A 25517-nucleotide genomic window follows, 5' to 3' on the forward strand; every position below is an offset into this window, starting at 1 on the left:
AGGTGTTAAGCCTCATGTGCCTGTTATTCCACCGGCAACCACGACCTTCAGACAGGAACACAGCAATGCTGCTTGAGCCCACCAAAAACTTAGCCAGGTGTTTTTTTTTGTTATAACCATCTCAGATTTTCATTTAAAATTATTAGAAGGTGAACCTGGTTGTGAATAAGCCATATGAACGCATTTTATGTTAAACAAAACATGTCAAAAAAATATTTTAATGAGAAGACAATCTTATTAAGATAAACCTTGCCCTTCTAGAAATAAATATTATTCGATAGCTATAAAACTCTACCTGGGGTTTGATACTTAATATTTAACCATTAATCCAACGCAATATTGAAATCCACCTGGTGTTTTTGGAGATTAGCGCGTTCTAACAAACAAACTCTTCATCTTTATTATTAGATTAGTACAGTAATGGAAACGCCAACGAAATCGTCATCATCAACCACTGGGCTGTCACCGCTTATCAGTATTAAGTTAGCACCGATTATCGTCAGTTATTGTTAAATGTTAAATTATGCAGATACGACACGATATTTCGTTCGAACATTGAACGAAAGCGTTAACACACCGGATGTGTCAAATTTATTCCACCCACACGTAACAGCACAGCACTGCTGAATGCAACACGCATTAGTTACAATACCTAAAGATACTAGTTAGTGGTATTAATGTTCCTACGGTTATTTTGTTTGCTACTCTCCTTAATGGAGGAAGGAGGAATGTAATAAAAAAAAAAAAAAATTGACTTAAAAGTCAAAGCCCTATTATGACTACTGGTCTCCACACTTGAACTCTCCCTCTTTCTTAGACCAGGACGCGTTTGGAATCCTCGTAGTTTTAGCTTTAAGTTGGCGAACGAAGTTAATATATATGTATGATGATGAAAGCTTCAGTGCCTGTGATAGGCCTGCATGAGTAAGGAATAATATTTTACGATAATAAATTTAAGAATTTGAATTTAATATCGTAAAATTTCATTGTTGTCAACATAGTAACCGGTATCTGAGCCTATAAAAGTAGAAGCACTGCATTTTTAACGAATATTTGTTAAGGGAATCTCTGCCAGATTAAAAATCAAACGAGTATTATTCAAGTCCCATCCCCACTTACTCCAACACATGGTACCACTTGCATGGTACCGAAAGAAACAATATTGTCACTCATTTTCATTCGGTTTTCACTAATAAACAGGTTCCTCGTGCGGAAGGTTTAATTATATATTTTATCATGGTTTCCTGTAAATTTTCTGAAATATAATGATGTTTGCTAAAAATGCCATAACGACTTGAAGCTTTACTGGCGTACGCCGAGGAAATGTTTGATGTTGATAAAATTAATGTACTACATGATTACTTTAATCATTATTATCTACAACAAAGTCCGCGAGCCTATATGTCGAACTGTTATAGTTAAGTCACAATAACAGTTTTTTGTTATTTTTCAATCAAAACACGGGTACAATCTAAAGACGGCGACATTCCTATCTGTATATCCAAATGTACAGTTTTAAAATTAAGAATTATTATGTACATGCAATTGCAAATCGCTTTTTAAAATTGGACCTATCGTTTAGAAGTTACGACAGGTATAGAAATGCTAATAGTAAGAAAAATGCCGCGGGCCGCCTGGCCGCGTATTTAAAATTTTGGAAATAAAACTGAACCCTGTAGATGGCGCTGCAATTAGGTTCTAAAACCAGTAATAACCGATATAGTGCCGACGAAGTTGCACGGGTCAGTTAGTAAGATATAACTCGTAGTTAGCTTTTACGCGATCGGATAAGTAAACGTAGTTAGAAAATCTGACTCTAGGCACCCTGGTCCATAGTTAGCTATTAAGTTTCTTACCGAGTGAGCAAGACAATTTTGAGTCATTGATTATGATTGGATAGTTTTAACATTTCTGAATTTATTGTTACGATGAATATTGATGAAGCGAAAGCTAGAGTTGCAGGTTTAATGCTTTTTTAGTAGTAAGATGCACGATATAATTATAGTCTGGTGACTATTCAAACAACGATACTCACGTTTGCCATTAACATTTTTGAAACTGACTAGGTATGTCCCGCGGTCCACTTTTTTTTTTTTTAGTTTCGTCTATCTGTGGAGGTAAGCTATGCATAGGTTTTTATATACACCGGAAACGTTGCCCTATTTCTTGCCAGCGATTAAATAAATTTGGTATTTTCTTTGTAAGAACGGTAGGTAGTTCCTGAGATTAGCGCGATATAACAATCGAAAAAACTTCAGCTTTATTGTTAGAGTATATATAAGTAGATCTATAGGTACTATAAATCCGTTAGGTATGCGTAGTTTGCGCGCAGTTTAAGGTTAGAGATTATGTCATAATGTGCTAAGTCGTAATATCTCGGCTGTACATTATGAGGTCAACATCCAACATAGAAGTCATACAGAGTACATATAGATAGCAACTGGGACGAATTGAATTGAAAGTAACAATTAAAAGCCTTGACTTGTCGAAGTAAGTGGCTCCTGCGAAAAAATATTAAGGCAATTTGTAAGGATAGATTTAAACTGTGGTGTTTGTTTTTTTTATATATATTCCGCGGGGAAATGCGTTGACGTACAGTAGGTACTATTTTGGAAGCAGAGAAAAACTTTCGCCGTTTCCGAAAGAGTGTGTGTACTACTAACATATAATAAGTTACCAAAGATCGTAAGGGAAAATAATTTAATTAATTTTAAAAAGTGTTTTAAATTTTTAGTTAACAATACATTTTATAATATTAATGAATTTTATAATAAGTTTAAAAATGTCATTTAATGTACTAGTTCTAAATAATTAACTTTAGTCTGTAAAATATAATACTCTGTAATTGTTGCACGCCCAAAGAGGCAATATACATTGGGACTTCATACTTATAATTCTATCCAACCTGACCTGTATTATGCAATAAATAAATTTGAATTTGAACTCCTGGTATGCCAGATACGATACGATATCGGCAGTATCCGCGGGGTTTGTGTGGGTAGACTCAAACCCCGCGGATACTGCCCTACTGTTGCTTTTATAATGCGACATCTTTTTTACATGTTATTTTTATATCTATGCGCCATTCCTTTTTTTTTTACTGATTTTGTACGGATGATTTTTTTTTCTAAAATTATAAGAGGCTACTTGAACTTAGGATACAATACTTATATACTATTATTCATACAGTAATTTTTTTTTTGTTTTTTTTATGCATTATGCCGAACGTGTTCTTGCTTGTCCCAAACTGTAGTGTGTGTAGTGTGTGGTAAAACTTTATTTGATAGAGCTCGTCCGGGGAAGTACCACCGCGATTAAGGTTAATTTTTTGTCAAAAGTTACGCTCATTTTGTACTCCGGGGATAGGAATGCCATACATTTTGTACTCATATATCAAAGGATTCTGAACTCTACCAAAAATCATCACTGAACATTTATAAGTGTGGAACTCCATTTTATTGGCTTCACTCCAGTTCTTCTTCTTCTTCTTCTTCCTCTGGGCTTGTCTCCGTACTTGGTCGGCCGGAACCTTCCGTTGTACGTAGTGCCACTGGTGCGGCTCCCCGCTGGGTCACTCCAGCCAGCCGAGCTCACTCCGAAGCTTAGCAGGCCGCCCAGGTCGCCAAGTGCTTCAGGGAGTGATGCTGGGGAGCCAAGGTATGCTGCGCGTTGTTCCTTTACTCCTCTACATTGGAGAAGTACGTGAGTCGGTGTTTCGTCTGCCTCCATGCATGCTCTGCACAGAGGACTGTCGGTTATACCTAAAAAGAAAAGGTGTTTGTTTAGTGAGCAATGCCCTGTTATCATACTTACTACCGTCCTTAGTTGTTTCCGACTTAGTTTTAGTAGTTTGGTTGTTAGTCGTGTGTTTAGGTTCGGAAAGACCTCCTTTGTCTGTTTACACTCATTTCCGTTAATCCATAGCTCTGAGTGTAAGGATTGCGTCTGTTTATGTAGCCATGTTTTGTTTCACTCCAGTTACATACAGCAGTAAGATCGCGTTGTAACTTGAGGTAATTTCAAAAAAAAAAAAAAAAGTTTTAAGTCCTCAGCGTATAATCAGTGGCGTGCACTTGGTTTCTTACCAGGGTATGCATACAGCAGGAAAATTGCATAAACGGCAAAAATCCTTCTGCTATACGATATATATAAATTTTAAGGTATGCAGTGCTTTTGTGCATGTATGAAGTGCATGCCACTATGTATAATAGACATGTTTTACACGTTCCGGAAGATCGTTGATTATGATTAGGAAGAAAAGAGGACCTAAAATAGAACCCTGGCTAACACCGGAACGCGTATAAAATAGCTTTATACTGCCAAGCTTAATATTGCCGCGACGCAGCATTGCTGTGTTCTAGCATTACTATGTTCCGGTCTTAACAAACCCGTGTAATTTGGAAACAAATACCTATTTCGGTGGACGTCTAGACATGATGACGAAGATGAGTCTTAATACCTCCACGCCACCACCACCTTAACTACCGCCTTAACCACCGCCTTAACGCCCTGTAGTTGTCCAGTAATCTTCCTGGGACGAGCTATAAACGTTGTGCAAGGGAGGCACCGGTGCGTTCCAGGGGAGATCCCGGAGCCTCCCATTATGTACTAAGGCTGGCTACCGAGGGGGTTTTAGTGGGTAGAAATCCCACATAACCCAAATTCTCCCACAGAGATTTTAAGAAGATTTCCCCCCACGTCAACAAAAAAAAAAAGAAAGTGGTCCAGTAAAGGGTGATAATCATAAATAGTCAACTTGACTTGATCATTTGATACGAACTGATGGCATTATTAGCCATATAAAATTATTATACAACGGAGGTGATACGTTAAGTGTCCCTAGCACAGCAGGGCTAGCACGGGCGGGAGATACAAATTATATCCCCCAGTTCGATTCCCACTGCTGGAAAATGTTTGTGTGATGAGCATGAATGTTTTTCAGTGTCTGGGTGTTTATATGTATTTTCTAAGTATGTATTTATGTACATAATTCATAAAAATATTCATCAGCCATCTCAGTACCCATAACACAAGCTACGCTTACTTTGGGGCTAGATGGCGATGTGTGTATTGTCGTAGTATATTTATTAAAAAAAAAAAAAATTATATCCCCAGACAAGGGATATAATTAACGTGCCCACCTTCTTAATCACTGGAACATGGTATAGGAGAAGTTTACCCCCTTTTATTAATACACATATATTATTCAGATATTATTACCACTTGTGCGCCAGTGCTCTGAGAGTTGATGAAGCTGTGGGAGAAGATAAATTTTTATCCTTTGCCCGGGGATATAATTGTCTCCTGCCCGTGCTAGCCGTGCTGTTTGAACACTGCAGGAAAGAGATGGCACTGTTCTGGAACATTAAGTTAATTGTAGATTTGTCATAGTAGATATATTTTTAAAATACCTAAGGTTATTTTTTTTTAATCCACTACAAGTTAGTCGTTCACTAAGATGTTGGGATGCTAGGGGTTTCGCAGTTATATTAAACCCTTATCGTTTCCTAAGCGACATCGTTCCTGAACGTTTAATCGCTTGGTGGCACGTCTTTGTCGGTAGGATGGTATTCAGCCACAGCAAAAGTTTCCAACCTGACCAGACCAGAGAAAATTCAGGAATTATTAACTCCCAACCGAACCCGGGACCTCCTTTTTATAACTATAGTGCTCACTGCTGCCTCAGAGTACACGTACTCAATTGCAATAAAAAAATAAAAATCCGGGACTAAAAGTAGCCTTTGTTACCCTTCGTCCATACAACTATATCTATGCCAACAATCAAGTAAATTGTTTGTTTTGTTAGGAAGTGAATGAAGGAAGATTTTTCGTGTGAGAAGTGAATACTTGTTAATTTAATGGTTTTTCCAGGATTAAAACTTGCCTTTAATACTATACGTCGTTTCAAATAACTGTATTCCAAAAATCAAGTCAAATAATTGCTTAGTTACGGCGTGAAAAAAGGTCAAACAAACAAACACACTTTACTACACTCGGGTCGAATTTATAATTGAATGATTTCCTCATTCATAGTTACATATTGAGTCAAAATAGTGATTCATTTTGACCGCAGCGTATAAAACGAGTAGTTACCACATTGATAAGATAACATATAAAAATGCATCCGATAATACTATTTATGTTGGCAAAAATATAATTTAGTTAGATAAAATGTGGTTTATCGTTGTGCTAGCTTTTTTTATTTAGAATGAAGCTGAAATGTGTAATTTGCGTGGGTTTGTTGTGCGATTAAGGCCCAGCGGGGTAGGGCAGGCGTTTTCATCTTTACACAACGAAAATTTTTGCAAAATTCGTGTTTAGAGACTAAATCGGAAAATCCCCTTTGATGCTTCCACGTCGATCTATGAAAAAGATATTTAAAAAAAATATAAATGTGAGTAGGACTCGCACACCGAGGATTCTGTACAAATTTGTAGGTTACACATAAAAAAAAAGATTTGGTCACCCATACAAATATCCGCCGCTCATCTCTTTGCTTATACCTCGATGATTGATAACGCATTTTAAATAAAGGCCTTTTTTTATGGTTTAATTACTTACTTATATAGTTCCAGGTCAACGGAGAGTAATCCATAAATTGAAATAACCGTTTTTTATGCACCTTGATATTGGTTTTAATTTTAATTCATCCCTCCGCGTTTCTCAGATAGAGTCTTGACAGACAGACTGACGACAAAGTGATCCTTTATGGGTACCGTTTTATGTCTTTGAGATATGAAACCCTTGAAATATCGACAACAAAATCTTTAAACACGGTAATTGCCACTCTAGACACAATTTCCCTAACTACAAGCACGTCATCATCATCAACACTATAACCGATAGACGTCCACTGCCGGACATACTCGTAGGTCTTTTGTAGGTAAATTCAAAATCCACGACCATGGGCCCGCTCGTTTTCAGCGGCTCCCAGGGATTCTCTTAATATCGTCTCTACACCTCGTTGGTACGCAATATGTACCGAAATTGCCACTCTAGCTACCTATCTCCCTAGCTACAAGCACGCCCAGTAACTAGCTGCGTACATCGTAAGTACAGGATAAACGTAACGAAAACAGGATGAGGACGGTTTGCGTTGCACAAAAAGACCTAGTTATTAGTAAATAGTGTAATGCAACCATGTGAAATGAGCGTTCATTGTGATTGATTTAACGTCCGTTGCATTTATTTTAATTGCAACACCGATTAATAGATCTGTAATTCAATTTTTTACACGCTTTAAGCCACGGATACACTAGGGGACAAATGGAGCAACATGTTGCGGAACATGTTCCTCAACAACTACGTGGAATGTGCCGACATACATGTCGCGGAACATTTCGTCGACCACACTTCTCAGTGTTTATAGAAATGTCGCCCGAGGAGGTTGTGGCTATTAGTGCTGCGTACATAGTAATTATATCGAGTGTGTTGAAACGTAAGAGAAAGAGAAGGTGGTGGATGCGGAATTTCTTATTACAACGAGATAGAAGAGTTAATATTTTAAGTGATCTCCGAATGTCTGACGGATCGTTTGTGAATTTTACTCGCATGTCATCATCTGATTTTGAAATATTATTGCAAATGATCGCACCTTCCATAGCCAAACAGGATACAATATTACGGAACGCTATTAGTCCTCATATCAGACTAGCCATTACATTGAGGTACTTGTCGACTGGAGATTCTTATGCTTCTTTGTCGTACACTTTTCGAGTGTCAAAACAACTAATACGTAAAATAGTACCAGAAGTTTGTAAAGAACTGATAAAAAAATTGAAGATATTTGTAAAGGTAAGTTGAAGAAAACGCATAATTTTATTTATAATTGTATTTTAATCTTCAGTAAAATAAATTTTAAAGAGTACAAGATGGATATAGCGATCAACGTAAATTAATTAGTATTAGTGCCATCAATGCTATTAGTGCTCGAGGAATCCATATTTGCAAGTATATTTTGTATAATATGCTCTTCAGAAGGCTCGGGGCTAATATCACTGGATGCAGTGCTATAGCCCTGTTGAACAACTGACTGGCTTTGATTATTATAACTTGTACGGTATTTTCCTAAGCGTGCATCTAATAAAATATTATTAATATAATATTTAGCCATAATTACACTATGTTCGTCATTTAATGCACGTAACTCAGTTCCTACGTACTGTCCATAAACATCGAATTCATCTCGGGACATCATTCTGTTTTTAGCAGCATGCAGAACTTCATAAGCCTCCTCCAATCTATCTTCATTGGGGTGGCTCCTCTTCCGAGTTGGTCGCGACGATGAAGGTGTTAGTGCAGGGGTTGTGGGTTGCTCTGCTTGATCAATGGTACTCGTAGATTGCGATTCTAGTTGATGAGGAGATTGAAATTCCGGAACGGAAGATTGAGAATGTATAACGACATCTTCATCCGGAGACGAAATCGAGTTTTGGCTTTGTGGACTCTGAAAAATTAATGATATAAATATTAAGTCAATTATTATAATAAGAATATACTAAGTATAAAACACGTAGTGTATTATATCAAACATCTGTTAGACATGAATCCTTAATTATTAGTACGCAAAAATAGTATTTAATGTATCATTATTTCTTTACAGATCCCAGCTACTCCAAATGAATGGAAAACCAAGGCTAAAAGCTTTGAAAATATATGGAATTTTCCGCATTGCGTTGGATCTATAGACGGTAAACACGTTTTAATCCAAGCTCCTTCGAATTCGGGAAGTGACTATTTTAACTATAAGGAACAATTTAGTATTGTCCTATTGGGTATTGTCGATGCAAATTACAATTTTATCTATGCAAATTGTGGTGCTAAAGGAAAATCTTCTGACAGTGGAGTATTCCAAGAGACTGCTTTTTATAAAGCTTTAGCTGATAACCAACTCAACTGGCCAACTCCAGACCCAATACGACAAGATGGGCCGAATATGCCTTACGTACTTGTAGGAGACAGCGCCTTTGCACTGACAGAAAACATGATGAAGCCATATCCCGGTAATCATGACGTGGGTACAACAAGACGCATTTTCAACTATCGATTGTCAAGAGCTAGAAGAATTGTCGAAAATGTGTTCGGTATCTTAGGTGTTGTATTTCGTATATTCCGAACTCCCATAACCATCCTACCCTTTAATGCTGAAGTTGTTGTAATGGCGTGCGTATACCTCCATAATTTTTTAAGGCGAAATAGTCAATCGAGATCACTGTACAACCCACATGGGACTTTTGATTCTGAAAATGTGGATCACGATATTTTAGAAGGATCTTGGCGCAGAGAAACTGGCTCTGTTAATATGTCGAATTTAAATGCTATGGGAAGACGCTACCCTGAATCTGCAATGGAAATAAGAAACAAATTTGCTGAATATTTCATGAGTGAAGAAGGACGTGTTCCCTGGCAGAATAATTTTTAAATGAATAAACTAGTATTGTACTATATTTTTTCTTTTAATGTTACTGAACAACGTCAATCCTTTTAGAAGTGAAGTTTTGTGGGTGAGGTGTGTACAAATCTTAGTTTATGTAAATAATATAGGTACGTATTAATTTGTTACTTTTCCTTTCCTTGTGTGTCCGTACAATAAATTATAAATAAATAAATATAAATAAATTATAAATAAAAATAAATCCGTTTGCGCTAAATTTGTCGCAAGTGATGTGACCGTGATTACTGATTACAAATGACAAAATAACTAAAGTATGACTTACGTTTGTGTCCAAAGTGTCCAAGCTTCCAGAAGTTGTGGCTCCCTTTAGCAAAAATTTCATTGCATCGTACGCAAACCATGCACTGGACTTCACGTCCTCTCGTCCACTACCAGTAGTTTTTGACGATTTCACTTTCTTCCTTTCTCGGACAAATTGCGAACGCAGGGTATGAACTTTGGTTTCTATTTCTTTTCTAGGCAATTTAAGCGCCTTGGCAATATCCTCCCATGCATCATTTTTCTTTATTTTATTTCGATAGTCACGGTGTGAAGTATTCCACAACAAGTCACGACTTTCGTAAAGCTCTATAAGCAAAAGCACGGTATCATTTCCCCACACTACAGACATTTTAAAGGCACGTTGCGTACGCGACTACACTCAGTGACAAATGGCGCAACACTGACGCGGGACACGTGCGCTCGCTCTCGAGGCGGGAGCAAGCAACATGCCCCGCGTCACGTACAATGTTGTGGGTCATGTTGCGGGACACTATGCAACGTTGCAGCGTCACGTATATTTTGTGTTGCGCGTCATGTTGCGGGACAAAATGTTCCCTAGTGTATCCGGTGCTTTATATTAGCTTCACTTGTATGTTTGTAACCGACTTCTTTGCACGCTATTTTGACCCACTTTAAACGGTCAGATTTCGTTCAAACCTGGAAGACATATCGAGGACCGATGACAGTATACTAATTTGATAAGATTATTCCATTTTTTAATTTGTAAAATAAGATTTTTGTTAATTTATATAATTTTCAGCTATAGTCACTAAGGCGTTTAATATAACTTACGTTGCTTACTAAGCGGGACTATACATCCCAGCACTGGCTTTTGTTTCATTTCACTACCAGTTAGTCCTTGACTGCAGTCTCACCTGGTTAAGGAGTATGATAGTTATACTTAACCCTTACCGGTAATCGATTTCTACGCGAGATCGTACCGGAACGGTGGCAAATTACCGTTGTTTAGTCCAGTCCCTGGTGGAAAATGGGAAAACGAGTGGTACGGCTTACTTCGTGAAGACTATGTAGGCTATGTAGCGATAAGGCAGTCAAATTGTATACTTTGTATAAACAATTTTTTTTACAATTCAGTCGTTCAGTCATTAATTCATTTATTTAATCATTCATTCATTCATTCCAGTCAACTTCCAGTTTACTAAGTGAAAAACAAACGCCTATGACCAGGGCTACACATCGCAGCGCACGCATCCACATCCCACAAAGTTTCCCAATGTGCTCATCAACCGGAGGTGTTTAAGCCTCATCCGTCACGAAAAGCTCTAGTACTACTTCAGTCCTCCAGTAGGTACTTTGCCGAATTTGCAGTCCTCCCGAACTTCTCGTGCTTTCCCCGAATTGCGGCCACCTAAACACTCAACTTGTAACATATTCATGGAATAAATTTCGAACCCAACACCGCACCTTTCCGGATTCCGGTGTAGTGGTAATCTTGTAGGCTGCGTTATAAAATATTCACTTGTTCTTACATCGAGAGAATGTGAATCTTTTGCTAGTTTCTGACGTTTTCCCCGTCCTAGTTTTTGATTTTTTAAGAAACAAGAAACCAGAAATGTGCGAGACGGACTCGCGCACCAAGGGTTCCGTACCATTATCTATTAAAACGTCAAAAAAATCGTGTCTGTTCTATAAGAGCCCCCTTAAATAATTGTTTCATTATTTAAAGTGTATAAGCAAATATTCTGTTAATACTTCAAGCAGCTAGAATATGCCGTTTCCTGTATGGAAGTCCCGTTAAATATTTTTTTCTGTTTTATATAGCGCCAACAGAAATACATCATCTGCGAACATTTTAACTATCACGGTTCATAAGATACAGCCTGGTGACAGATGGACAGACGGACAGACAGACACAAACGACGGGCTCACGGTCGTAATAATAGGGTTCCGCTTTACCCTTTTGGTAAAACACCCTAAAAATGAGTATATACTTTCAGTATTGCAATTTCAACTATTTACTCCATTTACCATCATAAATTTATTATATCCTTATATAAATGCATATGGACACATTGTACACATGTAAATTTATTATTTTAATTTTAATACAGTCTTGTATTTTATTAAACATTAAAATGGAATAGAAATAAAAAAATTAACAGAAAACAAGAATACATATTGTAGCAAGATAGATAATAGCTACAATTTAGATTTACGTATGAAAAAAAAAATGTCACTTTCTGATTTATTCACTGTGAAGTGACTTCTCTAAGTACTCATATAAAATTTTACGGATAACATAAATTAACAACTTTCCTTTTTACTCGTACATGTTAACTATATATTCAATAAACATTTTATTAGAAGTTTCACTGCAAATGTTATTCAATTAGCATCTAAATTGTCACATTTCATTGCGTTGCAAGACAATAATTATTGGCTTATACATAATTATAATATATGTTATTCAATTCTTGTAAATATCAGTGAAAGCGTAGTTATTTTGGTACATCCACGAAAATGAAGTCAAATTGACTATAAAGCTGTACTATCTCTCTCTCCTTTCCCTAGCTCTGTATTCGTTGTGAATGCAAAGGTATTTTGGTTTGTTTGTCCGTCCTTTACGCCCTAACTAAGCAACCAACAAACTTGATTTTGTGCCATAGAGTTAGTTGGAAAGGCGTAGAGTAACATAGGCTAGAGAGAGTAGAGTAGCATATAAACAATGTGGTTTTAATAAATTAAAAAAAAACCTACTCCAACATACGCCCAGGAATTAAAAAGCAAAAAATACTTGTTTCTACCGGCGTTCTAATTAAATTTTCGAACACATACGCTACAATTGTGACCTAAATATGATAGTTAGATATATTCCCTAGAGGACTTTTTTGTAGGTAATATTGAGTACTTTAATCATGTAGTACTATTTTTTATGTATCATCAGCGCCTTTCTCAGCGCACGCCAAATATTGAACATTATGGGCAAAAATTTGCTACTTTGGGATACATTATTGTTGATTTTTGAAGTTATACTTTTTTTTGGCGCGTTAGGGAAAAATGAAGAGAGTAAATTTTTACAAAGCGCGCGCACACCGTCACGAAAAACCGACACCCTGAAGTAAGCTATAGTCAACAATTTTGTTTTTCAATAAAAGGTTTGACACAATTCAATTGTACAAAAAATCTCAAATTTTAATGAAACTTGGTTTTCCCCTAATGAGATAACAACATAATGGGTTTATAATAAATCTTTCAATGTATGAAATACCTTTTTCTATTGTTAGAGTAGTTTTTTCTACAAACGCAAAATTAAGCGAAAGATAAAATTTTGAAAAGATTTTTATCCTGTTACGCCAAAGAAGTATAACGTCTATCACGTGCATATAAGTACACACACGTTTTTTTAATAACAGCTCTAACGATTTCGTTAAAATTTAAATGGGATAAAAAAATAATTTTACAAATCGGTTCAGGCGTCTTCGTGTAATCGGATAACATACATAAAAAAAGGATTCCGACGAATTGAGAACTTCCTCCTTTTTGAAGTCGGTTAAAAAACATAATAAACGCGGACGAAGAACGCGGACATCAGCTAGTAACTAATAAGGAAAATTTGCATAGACATGTAGACTAGAAAAGACTTGCACAATTATTTTCGAATGGATCATCTGTCCCCATGGCACTTGGAAGCGCAAACTAGGTTACCAGTTTTTAAGTGGAGCGCGCATCATTATTATTTTTCCTCTCAGCGTTTTGTATCCTTCTGTAAAGGATTTAAAAAAACATTTGCAGAAGCTTGGCCGCTTTTACGGAATGGTATTAATCGAAGCGGTGATAGCGCATTGGGTAGCAGCTCGACTTCACTTTTGGGGGGCCGAGTTCGAATCCCACAACGTCTAACTTTTTTAAAGTTTTGTGCGTTTTAAATAATTTAAATATCATTTGCTTCAACTGTGAAATTAATGGTCTTTTACTATGCGGATTTGCAGACCATTTTTATTAGTAACACGTCAAAGAAAGCATTTTATATTGCCAATAACATTCCAATAGTAACAAACTCTTACCATAATTTTTGTTGTTCAAATTGATTTTCGAGGTTCAGAATAGAGATATGTCTATTCTCTAGGTTGATAAGTTATGCACACAAAATGCAGTTGCCATAAAAAAGTAGTGGAACCTAACAAAGGTTAGGTTACACCTTCAAAATTATTAATTTGGCATAGCATGGGACATTTGTATGACTTTGTCTACAGGATGTCGATTGGTTGAAATTATGATTTTGTCTGTAGGGTGTTAACGAGCCACGACCGAGACCTCCCACCCGACCAGACCAGAGAAAATTCAGAAATAATAAATTACCAAATGCGCCAGCCGGGATCGAACCCAAGACCTCCAATTTAAAACCAAAAATTACACTAACTAGATAATATATTACCACTTCTTTAAGTTAATTGTAATTTCTCATTAAGTTAAACTGTTTCTTTCGAGAATAAATGTCTTTAAATCTAAACCTTCAGCGCTGCGCGTGAGGTCCTCATACGATGATGAATCTAAAATTTAAACAATATGTATACCTACGATTTTGATTTTCGTATGCTTACTTTGAGTGTATTTCACAATATGTTATACTAATTAACTTAGTGATTTCTTGCAAATTTTTACTTCCACGTGCAATGAAAATTTTACGCACGCTGAGCATCGTGGCTGGAGACGACTAATTTGCTAAATTGCTAGGAACTAATGGCGGAAAACGGCCGACTAGGGAAATCGTCAAGCGTGGATTATTGAATTTGTTCACCGCAGGAAGTTGTTTTACTTATCGTTGTGTCGATCTATCTCTAGCTGGCTTTTTCACGGAAGTTTAACTGTAGAAACTAAATCACATCTAAATACACGAAATGGGGATAAATTAAGATTACCCGAGACTAGAACTAAGTATGGCAGTTAAACTATACAGGTTGAGGGAGCACTACCATACAATAGTCTACCCAAAGAGATTTCTTGCGAGAAATCTTTTGAATCATTCAAAAATAAGCACTGTTTAAATTTTTTATAAACTCGCCACCTTTTGTATTTTTGTGTTTGTTTTGTTTTGTATCACACTAACTAGATAATTATGTTACCACTTGATTATGTTAATTTTAATTTCTTATTAATTGAACCTGTTTCTTTTGCGAATAAATGTCTTTAAAGCTAAGTTTAAAGACAACAGAAATACAGCGAACCACCGCGTAGCATCGCTTAATTGCACTGTAACTACTTTTACTCGAGAGAGTTGAACCATGTAATCAAATACCATAATATAACTCTCCTCAAGAATAGAGCTAACTAATGCCAGAAATGATTTTAAATCCTACCGGTAGTTCCAGAGTTTGTAGCAATATAAAAGCATGTTGAAGTAGCAAAATGTTGCAAATAAAGCAATGCCTTTCAGTATCGGCAGTTACGCGGATACTGCATCTTTTGCCGCATCCCACCGGGCATTCATGACCCGGTCAGATACAATTTGGCAGTATTAACGCTGGTGTATATTTACGCTGTTACATCTCTGACTGTAGGTTAGTGAGATAGGTATATACCTAACTTAACCTATGCAGCTTGGCAGGTAGCTCTATCTCTCTCTCTTTGATCGAAGTTGGTATCATTCTTTTCCATTTACAAAACGCTCGTATTCTTCTTTTCGAGTTTGCATAATCTGACATTGGATGTCCTTGAACTGAAGTTAACCTTTGAAGGCTGTTTGAATGAATTATTGCGGTTACGTACGTCCGTCGCAAAGTTATTTAGATTAAATGGGTCTAAAGGGAATATGAGCATAACGCATATACGTCCTACGGTCCCACCGCGTAAATAACGTTTTTTTTAAAACTTTACTAACATTCACTGAAAATCGGTGGTAGAAACTTAACAAAAGATAAATTTGACTTTCAAAGTTGCAAGGAAAGCCTACTTGAAATAAATTAGTTAGTAATAAAGTTAAAGTATAATGTATATAAAGTACCGTGTTATAGCATATTCATATTTGTGTTGTCTGTGATGTCTTAGGTTAAGAACTAAAAAGCGAATCACATCTATTTATTTCTTGGTACATATTCAAAATTAACTTTTTATTAGTTTCACCGATAAATCTCCTTCGTGCCTTCTCCATCTACAAGACATTGGCGAAGTACCTTGTGCCCAGTTGGCACAGACAAAAGCCATAAACAAGAATTTAATTGAATTTAGCTTTTTTTTTCTAAAATGTATTATAGAGACCCATGTCCATTGCTGGACATGGGTCTCTAGCAAAAATCTTGCATAATGAAGATAAGCGTAATGTAATTGAGATCTAAACAACCATGTATTTTTTATTTATAATAAACAGATTTAATTAAATTTAAATTTAAATTTTAAAAATGTCATGCAAATGTATATGAATTCATAAATTCATTATAACTAGCTGACCCGTGCAACTTCGTCTGCACCAAATCGGCTATTACCGGAAAACACGAATAAAATGAATTCTAAAAATGAATCTTAGCTAGATCGATTTATCGCCCCCGAAATCCCCTGTATACTAAATTTCATGAAAATCGTTGGAGCCGATTCCGAGATTCCTTATATATATACAATAATTGCTCTTTTAGAGATATAAGATATATATATTTAAGATAAGATATTATTCTATAATAACAAATAAGTAAAGTCAATCTTCACAATATTTTACTTTCCAAGAATTCAATATAACTGTAGAAAGCCTTATCGACAAGCCAAGTCTTCAGTTTTTTCCTGAATAAATTATTATTTTTTGCATATCTTATACTACCTGGTATCCTATTAAAAGCTTCTGGGCACATGCCTGCTACAGTCTTTGTTGCCTTTGTTGATCGCTTGATCATCCAACGGGGCAATTGTAATAGGATACTAGGGGGGCTCAGCAGTGTGACAGTAATGGCCTTCCAAATACACGTGGAATGAATTTGTAATAGTTCGTAGTGAGTTGATGGCGATAACTAAATTCGTCAACTTAAAGCTAAAGCTACGAGGTTTCCAAACGAGCCCTGATCTAAGAAGAAGCCCACAACAAATTTAGCCGGTTGTTATTTTTTTTGTTATCACCATCTCACATTGTCATTTGATAAGGAGTCCTTATCTACTTAGTAAGCCAGTATTGACGGAGAGCTGCTGCAAGCCTGTGTCGTGCCGTACCCAGTTTCGTAGTTTTACAGTGGCTGCAACGCGACACGCGTATTGCCACAGATTTACTAAATTCTGTCATGAGTTGGTTCAGTAGGTACCAAATCCTTTTCCGCTAATTTAAATCGCATACCGACGATAAATAGATAAAAAAGTGTTAAATAGTTTTTTATAGAGCGCTTTTATCACTAGTCGCTTTAGATACGGGAATCCTTTGTTGATATAATAATGTAGGTAGGTATGTCCATTATACACGACGTTTATTTGAACATTAGCGTCCAATGAACTCGTGGTGGTTATACAGTGTAATGTTGTAGACAGTTACTCGGTATACCTGAGCAAAAAACGCTATAACGAATAGCGTTCTTGACACTTTCGCTGCTAAACTTTGTAACATTTACAATACTAACATTGAATATACAAATCTTTGTGATGTTGATAGTCGATTATTTAAACGATTGACGAATACTGGAATTAAATAAGTCACTTCCGGCGTTTGACAGCCTCTCAAACCTTTAAAAGATTGCTTCATCATCAGTTTCAACCCATTACCGGCCCACTATACAACAGCAACGGGTTTTCTCGCAAAATACCCTGAAGTTACAGGTCCGGAAGGCAGAAAGGCAGATAGAAAGTAATTGGTATACTCAGATTTTTTAATAGGTACGAACGACTGCCCAATCAAATACTGAGGCATATGCTTGAAGCAATTAGCGGATATGTATTTACGAACATGATTCCTAACACACTATTATATTATGCTAATTGATATCTATTGCATAATGCTTCCGGCATGACCAAAAAGTATAATGCAATGCAAACTAAGTGTTTTCTTTTGGAATCCTTCCGAGGATTGCGTTGTAATAAGTTATACGTATATATATGTTGGTCGACCGCCAGCGAGGTGGACAGACGACATCAAGCGCGTCGCTGGACACAAACGGTACAAAACCGTGCAATTTAGAACTCCCTTCAAAAGACCTATGTTCAGCGGTGGACGTCTATCGGTCGATATGATGATATATATAAATAAATAAATATACTACGACAATACACACACCGCCATCTAGCCCCAAAGTAAGCGTACCTTGTGTTATGGGTACTAAGACGAGTGATGAATATTTTTATGAATAATATACATAAATACTTAGAATATACATATTTGTATTCACACTAGACAATTTAGAAACTGGAAAACCGATACATTCAGTATTTTAAGAGACCCATGTGCAATGGACATGGGTCTCTATAATACATTTTAGAAAAAAAAAAGCTAAATTCAATTAAATTCTTGTGTATGGCTTTTGTCTGTGCCAACTGGGCACAAGGTACTTCGCCAATGTCTTGTAGATGGAGAAGGCACGAAGGAGATTTATCGTTGAAACTAATAAAAAGTTAATTTTGAATATGTACCAAGAAATAAATAGATGTGATTAGCTTGTTAGTTCTTAACCTGAGACATCACAGACAACACAAATATGAATATGCTATAACACGGAACTTTATATAAATTATACTTTAATTTTATTACTTACTAATTTATTTTCAAGTAGGCTTTCCTTGCAGTATACTATATATATATATACTATGTATATATTCAGTTCAGTCTAGTGGCAAGCAAAAGAAAACCTCATAAATATGATGTACTGAGTTACACAGAATTCATCAAATCGTATGAAACCTACATACCTCAGAGCTCTCCACATTGTGGTCAAAGGCTCAAAGCGTGGTGGACTATGGCCTTTACCCCTTCACATTTATTATTTAATAATTACTATGTGACGTGTAATATTATTATTTATGAACTGACTATTGACTTTGGACTATTAACTATCAATACAAAAAATCATTATAAAAACCAGTTAACTAACTAATGGACTAAAGACCTTTCCCAACGGGAGGGTTTGCAAATAGTCATTACGCCGGGCAGACGGGTTGGTTTATTATATTCCATTTGGCAAAAAGTACAAATTAAAAAAAATATTACAAAACTGAACTATTTAACAGTGAATAGGATTTCACTAGGCAAGCGTGGTTATTCAAAATGTGTTCGCGAATTATTTTCACAGTGAAATAATGCGCAAAAAAAATTGCACTGCACTTTTTGGAAACACGCTGGAAACCAACTTCCTTGACTATTTGTATATCATACTTCAATAACAATTAACGTTTTCTCATTAAAAAAAACATAAATTAGTTATTTTTTCCATTTAAGGAGCACTAAGACAATTGCTCTAGCTGACTTGGACCCCTCTGAACTGGCTATCTCACAAAAGCAAAAATTAAGATGCTTCTTTGCTGCCTATAAAATGCTTCAATGCAGGTTAGAGGTCTTTAAAGATTACTATACCATTTAGTTGTAATAACCGGAGCCGATAACAATTTCCTAACTCCGGACTAGTAACAACTATTCATTTATTCCGTTAACTACACTAATAAGAAGTCTTATCAGCTAAAAATGGTTCTCGCAGTTGGCATTACACGCGTGCTATTTTTTATAAATTAATCAATACGTCTAGTTAAAAGGATTGACAATTTCTTGTTAGTTTTTTTTATTTACTACATGTTAGCCCTCGACTGCAATCTCACCTAGTGGTAACTTGTTCGGTTTCCTGGTAGCAAAGTAGTATATACCTGGTATGGCTTTTATGGTACTGAATTGTCCAATTAGCAATTCCATTGATTTAGTAACGAAGTACCAATGAATAAACATACTTTTTCATGACTGGAAACCACATATGATTCTGTTAGACTACGTCTCTACTCTCTGCTATGTCTTATCATCCTCACCGGAATTCTAAATCGCTTGGTGGCACTTTATTGTCGGTAGGCTGGTAACGAAGCACAGCCGAAGCCTCCCACCAGACCTGATATCTTCAACAGCTAAACCGATCTTCAAATCAAATACAATTTATTGTACACCAAAGATAAAACAATAAAAAAAGAAGAAATTTTCCATGCCAGAGAATTGCATCATATTGAACACATATTTTAATTCTTGAGGGAAGCTATCCGTTCGTCAAGAATGAAAAACAAAGTGAAGCAATCGCGGGCGAAGCGCAACTTCTAATCTATTATGACCAAGTGTTTCAAAGTGTTTATTTTTGATTACAGTGATGCACACGAGGTAGCCAGTGGCTCTCGCGCGCAGCAGCCATGCCGCTGCCGAAGCGCTGCGTGGAGCCGGTGCACGTGTCGCGCGGCACCGTGCCCGAGCGCCTCGCCGTGCCCTCCGAGCTCGAGGCCGTCACCAACGGCACCCTCGCCAACACCGTCAGGTACGTGCTAGTCCTCCGGACAATGCAGGTGATAGTGGCTCTAGCTTCTGAGAGTCAAAGTATCGTAACCAAGTTCGAGGCCGCCTTTTAGAGAACCCTCGCCAGCACCATCAGGTAATTACAATGTAGCCGGCAGTGCCATCGCTGCTAATGTGCCCTCATCAATAGCATCCTCGCTAACACTTTTTGGGTTGCGATGACTTCCCCAAACATAAAATTAAGTATGGTATGGTTCGGTGTAAACTATTGGTGAAGGTGCTCATTGAGTGCACCTCAATGAGCACAGGTATTCACACCCATGACGAATTCCTGATCCCAAGTAATGTGACGGTGAATTCAGTCATGAAATGGTAAAGGCCACTGTCCACCACGCTTTGAGCCTTTGAGCACACTGTGGAGAGCTCTCAGGCATGCAGGTTTCCTCACATTAATAAGGTATTCTTTTGCTTGCCGCTAGACTGAACTGGAATAGGGTTTGGAAGTACTTATCTACCAATTATCTGTCCCGAAATTATTTTTCTTATTAACATGCATTTCGGGCGTGGATGACGTGATGAAACTTTTTCGTGCCACATCTTAAAAATACTTATTCGATGTTACAGACAGCTGTCGTCGCTGTCTAAACATGCGGAGGACATGTTCGGCGAGCTGACACGCGAGGCGACGAGTCTGGCGGACCGCACCAATGTGCTGCAGGCCAGGATAGACAGGCTCGCTATCAAGGTCACGCAGCTCGACTCTGGCGTTGAGGAGGGTAATTACATTTTTGTTCTATCCCTTGTGTTTCTATAAAAACATGCCAAATTGCATGACTATGCAAACTATTTCCGCAAAAGCTATTAAGACATTGTTGTCATTGAGTCATCAGGAACAAAAAGGAGGCATATAATTCGCAATCTTCGTCAAGCTCCTTGCCTTTCGTTTAAAAGTTGTACAGTCCTCAAAATGTAAATTATTATATTTTTTCGTTTCTGTACATGTGTAAGTGCTCAGTTAGTCAAAACTATGGACCGTTTCTTGATCATCCACTATGACAGTCCACTGCTGGACTTAGCCTCTCCATAGAGGACGGTTTGCCGATAATCACGACGCTGGGTAGACGGGTTTATGATCGCTATATTTGTTAATAGTAGAACAAAGGACGCTGCCTTCCGTTCTATGTTATACTCCCTTAGTCGCCTCGTACGACACCTGAGGGAAGAGGTGGGGTGACAACTGTAATCTGATCTGCCGTCACCACGCGGCATTGTTTCTCATTCATTATCATCATATCAAACCATTACCGGCCCATTACAGGGCACGGGTCTCCTCCCACAATGAGAACGGGTTAAGGCCACCACGCTGGAGGCACGTTTCTTATTAGTAGATTAAAACTATTAATTATATAGGTAACAGAATGTACTTCTCTTTCCAGTGTCGCTTCAAGACATACAAATGCGTAAAGCGTTCCGTTCAGCGAGAACGTTCCAACAGCAGTTATTCTCTCGAACTACGATGCCATCAGCCATGCTTGCGACGTACGCGCGTTGCGATCGACCACCGCCCCTCGAAAGGCTCAACGAGTTCAGAGACGATGGCCGAGATGCGAGAAAGTTCTATACAGATCCGGATTACTTCTTCGAGCTGTGGCGTAGAGAGATGCTGCAGGATACCGAGAGGATTCAGCACGACCGGGGGAAGAAGGTATGGCACATTTACAACATTAGAGACACCAATTTTTCGAGCTGTTATTTTTTAAGAGGCGAGGATGTTCTGATACAGATTAAATTATGACAGAAGTTCTATAAAGATCCCGAATTTTTCAATTTTAGTGTAAAGAATTTCTGCCGTGTATGGCAATAGAGTTTAGCAAGAACGCACAAGGTAACACTTATGTAACAGACTCGAGAGCCATCCTCTCGAGTCTGTTCCGTCGTGTTGCGAGAATATTTTGGAACATTTCTTTAAATTTTGGCGTTGACAAATGTTTAAGGCAATGGAAAGTATTTTTCAAGATGGGCAGAAAATAAGAGGGTTGAGAGTACCCTTTATTTAGTGGTAACAGTTTTTTAACTTTGGTTCATATGTGATTGAATTTAAAGACATGCCGAAACCTTTACGCGATATTACCATCCATGCCAATTTTACTCATCAATGCCCTCCTGGCACTTCGATCTCTTGGCTCTTCCTTTGCCTATCTGCCCTCCGTTCGGACAGTAAAAAAGGAACACCTTACCATTTGTCCAACAAATTTTGCGAATAAATGGAATGATTGAGCCTTAAACATTATTCCAGGCCATTATACATTAATGACACAACACTAAACTTTATACTCCCGGCATAAAGACGCTTAACTGTAGTTCGACGCCTTTGATCTCTTGGTAAATTAAATGCCGATATCGTTTAGACAGCGTCGTGACTTGTGACTGTGTATCGGGGCCAGGAAAAAACCTCCACAATACCTCCTACTAACCACACGATTGCTCTGTCCAGAAGACTTCGTCGAACCTTTGTATGATATCCTTACTCTGTAATCGCAGGTTCGCCAACCTCGCAGCAACAACACGGAAGGCCGTGGCACGAGGCGCGTCCGAGTACCGCACTCTACTCGCGATCGGCAGAAGGCGGAAGTCGTAACGCGTGGAGAGCACATCATGTCGTCAAATCAACTCACTCGATACAATATCCAGCAGTACCGCCCCGACCCACTATACCAGAGTAAGTTGACCATTTTCAGGTGTGGCAGTTTAGCGATCAAAAGGGCTTTGTACCATCGCAAAAGTCAGACACAGGTTCCAATATTTGTAGATAGTCTCTAATGCACCAAATAAAAAAAAGTGGATTTTCTAGATCGGTGTAATTAAAGACACATTAGGCCTAACCACCTACGCCACAGGTTCATGATCACAGAGCGTAACTTTGTAGGTTGGTTTCCTTATATGTGTTTTATGTGTTTATGCGACGGTTTTTTTTACTTATAATGAGGGGGCCGTCAATCATTAATGTGAAAATCTTTTGCGTGCTTGTCCCTAAAAGGTTTTTTTTGTAGCAGCAATCCAGCTGTATTATTACTTATTCTCTATTTTAAAATAATACTGAACGAATGAAACATTATTGACATATATACATAACATTTGGCGGAGCACTCAAGGCAATAAAAAAAAAACAAAATAGCATAACCATATCGCGACAATCTTGAGCTGGCACTTATTCAGAGCAAAAGTCGCATACAGAAGGTTTCTGACATCATGTCAGAGGAAAACTGAGTGTGAAACAAAAACCTAAACTAATTGATACATACCGTTTTATAAGCCTGGCGAGCAAAGTTTTAATTAGTTTTAAATATTTTTCAGCTACAACAGTTACCGATGGAGGTTACAGAGCTCCCGCAAACCGGCCCGCGATCTCGCAACCCGCCAGGCCCAACTCGATCGAGATAGAGAACCAGCAGAACAGAACGCCAAGGCTTACGGGAAATGGACATAGTAAGTCGTATACCACTATCCTGATTTTATAGTCTAAAAATAAAGACAAATTGTTCTATCATAACCTTAATACCATTTTAAAGCAAACATTTTGTCACAATTTATAGTACATCGAATAAAATTCAAAAAAAGCCGCGTAAATGCCCCGTTTAAAAAGGGGAAAATTTATTTATGAGAAAAATTGGTTCAAGAACTATTTTTACTACTTAACTATTCTTACAACGTGTAAATGAAACCGAAATAATACTTCTCAGGCTTTAGAGGAACATTATTTAACTGTCTTTAAGACTTATCTGTTAAACCGAAAACCTAATAGTTTTGATTAAACGACTGCCATAGTTTTTACTGAAAGAAATCAGATACATTCAAAATTAAAATCATATAACACAAATCACTTTATTAGGAACGCGTCGCGTAGCGTAGCTACTATGCGCGTTTCTGCTTTTATCTTCAATAGGGTTTTCATAAGTGTTTACACTTAGAATGTTTGAATTCCTTTGTACGGAAATATACATATGCTTCTGTTGATTTAATATTTTTACAGGATGATTCCTTATGAAATATCCATCCATGTATCCTTCAACATTATTTCGTCATTCGGTTACACATTGTATATAAGGAATGTTTTAAAGGTTTGATAGGTTTGTAAGGTACTATCCGAAGATCCGTTTGTTGCACCTGTACCTTGTCACGTGCCATTATGATCTTTAAATATCTAGTAATAAAGTTCGTTCTAATAATAGCGACACATCATTGTTTTACTTCTTGTGATGTGATAGGTAGGTTTACAGGTATATACATATAATCTGCGAAGACTTCTATCAACGGTGGTGAAAACCGCATCAAAATCGATTGTGTGGTTTAGGAGGTTATAGCGGACAAACAGACATACGTGTACTATCTAAAGATAATTAAGATAAAACATTTCGTTACACTTGCAGTTGTAGGAGAGGAGAGTCCATACGGGCCGGTGGAACCGATATACGGTGGCAGTATCGCGGGGACTCCGCGCAGAGCGAGGCCATCTATCCCGCCGCCTGCCCCGCCCGCGCCCTTGCAGCCTGACTCTCCCCAGCATCATACGCCCACTAGGTGTGTATAATAAATATCGTATTTGAAGTTATACTTCTTTTGACGCGTCAGGAAAAAATGGTGAGAGTAAATTTTACGACGCGCGCGTAATAGATTTTTTATCAATTTAGGTAGGAAGGCCTTTGATATAATGATCTGATTTAAACGAATGGACTATTATTCTTCTGATTGAAGTAATAATTAAACCCAAATTAAATGAGATAAAAATAAAACAAGGAACTCTCTGTTAAAGTATGATGGTAATATATTTCACATTAATCTCTTCGTTAATATTTTCTTTTTAAACTACTACCACTTCGGAAGGGGTCATATATCATAGAGAAGAAGTGGCGAAAGAAACTCCAGAGCAACCCTTCTTTTTAAATATCAGATTTACAATATTTCATTATTATTATTTCTTATATATCTTTAATTTTATAACACACATTTTATCGTATGAAAGTAATTAAATGATATAGTAATTTTGCAAAGTACTTAACTTTAGTATTTCGGCCAGCGTGGTGGCCTCAGTAACCCACGTGAAGGACCAACTGTTTGCTGGCCAAAAACAGAGACTGCTCTTTTTTTGACAAGGCACATTAGTTTTATACTTTTCGACATCACGTGTTTTTTACTAATATCCATTTCCGGAAAGCTTTAATTTTAAAGTATAGTGACACAATTGTATGAACAAATATTAATACTTAAAGTATAATAACATCATTGTATGATGACTTTAATAACAATGGTTTTATATTAATTTCACTTACTCTAAATATTATTTTTAAAATACAATTACAAAACTGTATAATGACAGTTGTGTATTAACAGCGGTATAGTGCCACCTTTATT

The 25517-nt window shown here is 37.2% G+C and overlaps 3 protein-coding genes across 3 annotated transcripts in view; 2 read left to right on the plus strand and 1 right to left on the minus strand.

The window, feature by feature from the left end:
* Window positions 1–25517, plus strand: part of LOC120630827 (titin) — a 45935-nt gene that overhangs the window by 11600 nt on the left and 8818 nt on the right. Inside the window, exons 2-7 of the mRNA XM_039900121.1 lie at window positions 19967–20130; window positions 20733–20884; window positions 21545–21813; window positions 22650–22827; window positions 23463–23594; window positions 24536–24686. Coding sequence (XP_039756055.1) covers window positions 20009–20130; window positions 20733–20884; window positions 21545–21813; window positions 22650–22827; window positions 23463–23594; window positions 24536–24686 — 1004 coding nt within the window. The 5' untranslated portion in view covers window positions 19967–20008. The remainder of the gene's footprint in view (window positions 1–19966; window positions 20131–20732; window positions 20885–21544; window positions 21814–22649; window positions 22828–23462; window positions 23595–24535; window positions 24687–25517) is intronic.
* On the plus strand, window positions 7245–9572 carry LOC120630822 (protein ALP1-like). The gene is made up of 2 exons (XM_039900115.1): window positions 7245–7794; window positions 8603–9572. Exons 1-2 carry the CDS (start codon window positions 7267–7269, stop codon window positions 9419–9421), a joined length of 1347 nt encoding a protein of 448 aa, XP_039756049.1. The 5' UTR covers window positions 7245–7266; the 3' UTR covers window positions 9422–9572.
* LOC120630826 (transcription factor Adf-1-like) lies at window positions 7792–10279 on the minus strand. Its single transcript, XM_039900120.1, has 2 exons — window positions 9717–10279; window positions 7792–8446 (listed from the first exon to the last, which is right to left on the minus strand). The coding sequence occupies exons 1-2, from the start codon at window positions 10062–10064 to the stop codon at window positions 7895–7897; spliced, it is 900 nt and encodes a 299-aa protein (XP_039756054.1). The 5' UTR covers window positions 10065–10279; the 3' UTR covers window positions 7792–7894.

This window comes from Pararge aegeria, chromosome 17 (genome assembly GCF_905163445.1).
Source record: "Pararge aegeria chromosome 17, ilParAegt1.1, whole genome shotgun sequence".
NCBI lineage: Eukaryota > Metazoa > Arthropoda > Insecta > Lepidoptera > Nymphalidae > Pararge > Pararge aegeria.